The following is a 5,838-nucleotide window of genomic DNA, read 5'->3' on the forward strand; positions in this document are numbered from 1 at the left end:
AATTACTTAAACTCAACTACACAAGGCAAGGTGACGTTTGTACAAAAGCGAGAGTCCAGAAAATTTACAGGAAGAAATATAATTTCTCAAAGAACCCTAAGACGGAGACTCTACTGGTATTGGGAAATTAAAAGGCAACTCTCATTCAAATGGCCGAGAGGATGGATCACAAGCCTCCTACTATCGTTACTCATCTCAAACCACCACAGATACGCAAGTGCCAGTAATTCACGCACACTTCACGTAGCAAAACAATTTACCAGTGCTAATCACACAACAGTTACAGTCATCTCCATTTTCATAACACAAGCATTCAATCAATGTATTTTCGAAACAAAGCCGCCATGGGCTTTTCACGACTTGTTTGCATAATAAATAAATGGCACGAGGCACAGGCAACGAGCCACTGTAGATTTCATCGAAAGGGATCAGAATCACTCAATAATGACCGTATTTTGCTTCCCCCTTCTCCTCCAAGTGGCCAGAGCAGTCTCAGCATCTTTCATCTCCTCAGAGGATGGCCGAATTATTTTCCCTTTGCCTTGCGGGGAGACGCAAGAAATTCTATATAATATAAATACCGAAGCCCCATAACTATCAAATAGGCAAATCATGTTAAGAGTCTTACAATAGAGAATAGGAGAGCACACTGTCAACCATACAAACTGCATCCACGCACCAGTACAATAAGCCAGTCCGACATCAATCGCCGGCTCTTCAAGGTTTATTCCTCCTCCCTACATGACAACGAAAAGGAAAAGAAGAAGGCCACCTCACCATAATTACTGATAGTACATAAGCTGCTGAGTAGTTGCTACGTTCTGGTATCCACCGTCATAAATTGCTTGACTAGTTCCAGCAGCGCCCATTCCCATGGCTGCCTGCTTAAGCATGTGCTGTGCTTGAGGATGCATGAGGCCTTGCATGCCAGCCATTTTGCTCAGTGCTATCTGCCTTTCGTAGGCGGCAAGCTCCGCGGCCGAGAAACCAGGCATTTGTGGGACCATTGGCGGCGGAAGAGGAGTGGAACTCGTTCCCGGAGGCGTAGGTTTGCTACCCCACGAACACTGCAAAAATAAGCACGTCCATACTATACTATGATTTCATATTGATGTGAAGACACTGCATGGGCATCACATTACTATAATCACCAAAACTTTTTAGCAAGAATAGCCAAGCATCAAATTATCCAATGCACTAGCAACATGCAAATTCCTTTGACTTGTTTAAACATAAATGCAGTGGCAAAACTTAACAGGCACATAAAGAAAACTACTGAAGATGATTCCAGGACTGCAAAAACATAGAACCAGGGAGGATGTGTACTGCAGAAAAAAGCCCTAATTGCAGCCAAATAAGGGCACTAGCTTTGTTCAATCAGTCCCCTACCCCTAAACAGAGCCTTCCAGAAAATGCATTTGAACTCTATCACGACATCCATTTCGTTACCATCCACCAAAGCCCAGTCCTCTGTCCAAGTTATTTCACTCCAAAAACATTTTACCAAAAGATTCATGAGTGCTACAGGGATGCCCGCAGACATTTCACCAGGCTCCCAAGTCAGGTAAAATAATTCCACTTGGACAAATTTTGCCAATTATTAACACTCCATTTCCATCTAAATGTTTAAAATTCAGGACATGGTGAATAAATCAAGCCAATCATATGTAAACGATCGAACATCCAACCACATTATACCACCTCTAGCTTGCCATAAAAAAGACTTTCCAAAACAATGTACCTTAATTGGTTTACCACAGAGAAGCCGAGCATTGCCCATTTGGATAGCCAGCGCTGCTTCACCGTGGGTACTGTATCTAACAAAACCAAAACCTTTATCGCGTTGCACCCGAACATCCTCTATGACTCCAGCACCGAGGGAATGAAAATGTCGATGCAAGTCAGCGGAAGTAACCTGCAAGATAACAGAAGCAGTTTAAGTATCTGAATAAAAGGAATTAATCGATACAAGCCAGTCGTTAGTGAGAACAGATGAAGACACGTGGGTGTGAAAGTCAACGAAATGCAGCCAGTGAAGATGTGAGCGTGCAAAGTTTAAATTTACAGCCGAGCTATTGTTCACTCGCTGATCAAAGAAAGAAACCATGACAGTACGGATGCTGTTTATTAAAAAGAAAATACATTTTCTGAAATGCTTAACATCAAGTACAGAAAAGGTAACTATAAACACGGTTCCAAAAAAGGGAGAAGCAAATTCTTGCCTCCGGTGCAAGATTGCCAACATAGACGGTCGTGTATTGGGGATTGTTCTCTGGAGCATCATCACTAGTCCTCTCTTGACCATCATCTGCAATGAAGGTACCATGTCAATAGGTATAACAAGCATGTACCACCAATTACATCTATATTCATTAGACAGGTATCACTTCAGATTTATGGGATGATAAATAAACAAGATTAATACCACAAGAAATTACTGAAGTTCAACATCCATACTAACTTCACCTGATGTTCCACTTGTTAGCTCCACTACACTTTTGGCATCTGAACTCTGCTTATCCTCACCAGAATTTGCACCTTTTGTTGCCCAGTTGCATCGGATCTGTCGACTTCCGAGCCACTTCCCTAGAGAATAAAGACGAGTTGCAGGTTCATGCAACATGAACTATTGATAGTGTTACAGTATCATGAAAGTTTTAAAAGCTTGTTCAGTAGTAGACTTAAAACAAGGAAAAGATGATGAGGGAATCGACAATCTTCACAATCAACCACTAAGTAAAAGGAAGCTATCAACACCGAGCAGTACAAGCAAACCTCCAATAAATGTCACCGCAACAAGCTCTAAATTTATAAACTTCTGCTATCAGCAAGTAGATGGATTTCAAACATACATAGAAGCATCAACACACAGTGCATTCATACTATTATATCTGTCATGTTGATCTTTGTCGCTTTTGCTTGCATATGTTAGCTAGCTTAGGCCACAGGCAGGTGAATATGACTGCGTGAGTCATGAGGAATATATCTCGAACATAACTAAATACAAATATGCAATCTCAACAGCAGTACATATATTGAGAAAGACCGAGTGACGTAGATGAAGACATACCATTCATATCGTTTATTGCACTCTGGGCATCCTGCTCAAACAAGAAATTCATCATCAGTGCATAGAAAATGATTAATGCAACCAGAAACAAACAGAAAAGTACTTCAATCAAACTGCTCCAGCACCTGTTGATTTCGGAATGAAACAAAACCAAAACCCCTTGAACGTCCAGTCTTCTGATCCCACATGACCCTAGCATCTCTGTGTCAATAAATAGATCAAATTAGTTCAATCACGATCACAAGATCCTTGCGGCACAACTGTTCACAAGTTAATTAAGGAAAAGGAGAATGGGGCTTACGAGCAAGTAGAATAAACAGAGAAACACGCAAATAATGTGGCGTCTGTAACCTCTGGGCTTAGATCACCAACAAAAATATTAAAATGCCCTGCATTGAAGAGCGAAAAAGATCCAAAACCATTATCTAGAAGCCTGACTAAAAAGCAGCATAAGCCACGTCTGTGCAAAATGAGCAGCAATGAAAAGAGTATTTCACATTTATGTCAACAAACCTGATGTGTCCTCCCTCTGGCTACTAGCATATGCCCAGTTAACCTTGATAGGTTGACCAAACCTGCGAACATGGTGTTAGGATCCAGGACAATGTAAAGGTCAAGCAGTATAGTGCAACCTTTTCAACTTACAAGTGCCTTCCATTGAGAGTCACAATGGAAAGGGCAGCAGATCTCCGGTCATAGTAGTCCACAAATCCATAGGATGACTGTTTACACCAGAAGTTTTATAAGCGAAAGAAATCAAAACAGGAACAACATCGATGCTTAACTGTACAGAAAGAATTTATAGAAATAATAAGAAGTCATGTACTATGAAATGGACCGTACCCGAAGCTTTGGGTACAAAAGACAATTGAAGTTTTCTATAAAATTGAAAAGATCCTAAATCAAATTTCAGAAACACGAAAATTGACCTTCTCTTTCCGGATTAGTTTACACCCTTCAATGGAACCAGTACTAGAGAAAACCTCTTGAAGAAGAAGATCTGTAACCTGAGGGTGAATGTTTCCCACATACCTAAATTTCATCACAAACAGCAACAAGCGTTAAAATCAAGATCACAAGAAAAGTCAACTATAGTATGCTGGTGAGACACACTGGACTGACAAGATTACTGTCAATAAAACCATAGTTTCTATTAGATATGACCCATTAGATTGTAGTGGGAACAATTTGCAGTACGCAAATAAGCTGAATGCTGATGCTGCTCTCCCTTGAATCGATTGTTCGCTCTTGGAAACAACAAATTTGGCTGATCATTTTCCTCACCAAAGGCGTGAAAGGAAAAGGGATAGCTACAAATGTTAAAAGCAAGACCAAAAAGCAAAAAAGGAATAAAACAAACTAAAAAAAAAAAAATTGTAAAGAAAATTTCTATACAGCACTCACACACTGCGGCATGTACTTGAATCAAAGCCAGGAGGCAGATTCCCACTCAAGATAGGCTCTATCTGCAAAATAAAAAAGTAAAAAAACAAGAAGGGGAAAAAAAAAAAAAAGTACCCAAAAATTTCAAAAAGATCTAGACTCCCAGACTTTAAGTGCTAAGTCCCACCCCACCCCAGAAATCAAACGTATCTCTCAGTAAATTATCACTAAGTAAATAATGAATGTGTGCACTCTTCACTTTCTCTACAATTTACGGCAATAAATTGCACTAAATTCCTGATATTCCTCAACCCAGATTGATTTCCCTCACTCCCCATGTACTTCACATGTCAAAGAAACGGTATTAACTGCCCCAATATTAAGAACATCAGCTTGAAATCCAAACAGTGTCGCAGCTCTAGCCTCAAATGATCAACCCCCTCGCTCTTCAACCACTATCGACGAATTAGAAACGGTACACATGCATCTTAACTCCGAGGACCTGACAATTACATGACCAACGAACGACGCCACAAAAAAAAGAAAAAGAAAAAAAAAAACAAGAGCATTCGAAATCAAAAATCTCTTCGGAACACGTAACGCTCGAATTCGCAAACGACCTCGATCGGCACACTAAATGCACGACCGTCCATAAAAACAGGGAGGATAATCGAGAGCGACGACATCATTTTCCGCGACTCTCAAGCAAAAAGCATTTTTCACGACAACGACGAGACCGCACACGCGTAGACCCCGCACGAGAACCGCGCAATCGAGCGAGAAACCGAGGGGGGCGGGGGAAAACGGGAGGAAGAGGAACCTGGGGAGCAGCAAGGAGGCCGGGATGAGGGTAGAGCGACTGCTGCATCATCGCCTGCTGCCTCAGCCTCTGCTGCTGCTGCTGCTGCTGCTGCTGCATCTTCGGAGCTCGGAGCTACGGAGATGGTGGTTCCTGCCGGATTTAGGGCTCGAGGAAGAGGAAGAAGGAGAACGAAGAAGAAGAAGAGGAGAATCGCAATCGAAAAAGGAAATAGAAAGAGGAAAAAGAGAGAAGGAAGAAGAAGAAGGAGATGGAAACCCTCGGAGGGGAGGGCAGATGGGGATTAGATTACAGAGACGAGGGGAAAAGCTGTGAAGTCTCCATCTCGCGGATCTCATCAGACCTTTCATTTCCATTAAGTTCTTTTAAAAAAAAAATTATTTTATCAAAAAAAAGGGAAAATTTCCAAATAAGAGCCTGAAACAAGGGTCATCGGTTCCCGATGCAGTCTCCTTGGAACCAAGTACCAGACCAAATCGGTGGTCCGGTCCAGTTCCGATCCGATCCAATGGAACCGTTCACTTAGGGTTTAGTTCCCATTTTATTAATTTTTATCAATTCTTCA

At 41.5% G+C, this 5,838-nt stretch overlaps 1 protein-coding gene across 2 annotated transcripts; it reads right to left on the minus strand.

Annotated features, from left to right (window-relative positions):
* Nucleotides 1-266: 266 nt before the first annotated feature.
* Nucleotides 267-5,542, minus strand: LOC115671070 (oligouridylate-binding protein 1-like). Of its 2 annotated transcripts, XM_030592541.2 has the most exons (12): nucleotides 5,274-5,542; nucleotides 4,475-4,536; nucleotides 4,000-4,102; nucleotides 3,716-3,792; nucleotides 3,584-3,645; nucleotides 3,372-3,459; nucleotides 3,196-3,271; nucleotides 3,071-3,101; nucleotides 2,467-2,586; nucleotides 2,223-2,308; nucleotides 1,742-1,915; nucleotides 267-1,067 (listed from the first exon to the last, which is right to left on the minus strand). In XM_030592541.2, the coding sequence occupies exons 1-12, from the start codon at nucleotides 5,370-5,372 to the stop codon at nucleotides 783-785; spliced, it is 1,263 nt and encodes a 420-aa protein (XP_030448401.1). In that variant the 5' UTR covers nucleotides 5,373-5,542; the 3' UTR covers nucleotides 267-782. The 2 variants fall into 2 exon arrangements, with proteins under 2 accessions (XP_030448401.1, XP_056177095.1); XM_056321120.1 differs by lacking the exons at nucleotides 4,000-4,102; nucleotides 4,475-4,536.
* Nucleotides 5,543-5,838: the final 296 nt, after the last annotated feature.

The sequence above is a fragment of the Syzygium oleosum genome, unplaced genomic scaffold, assembly GCF_021117445.2.
Source record: "Syzygium oleosum isolate NSW1041296 unplaced genomic scaffold, Sole_v2.1 Sole_v2.21, whole genome shotgun sequence".
Classification (NCBI taxonomy): Eukaryota; Viridiplantae; Streptophyta; class Magnoliopsida; order Myrtales; family Myrtaceae; genus Syzygium; species Syzygium oleosum.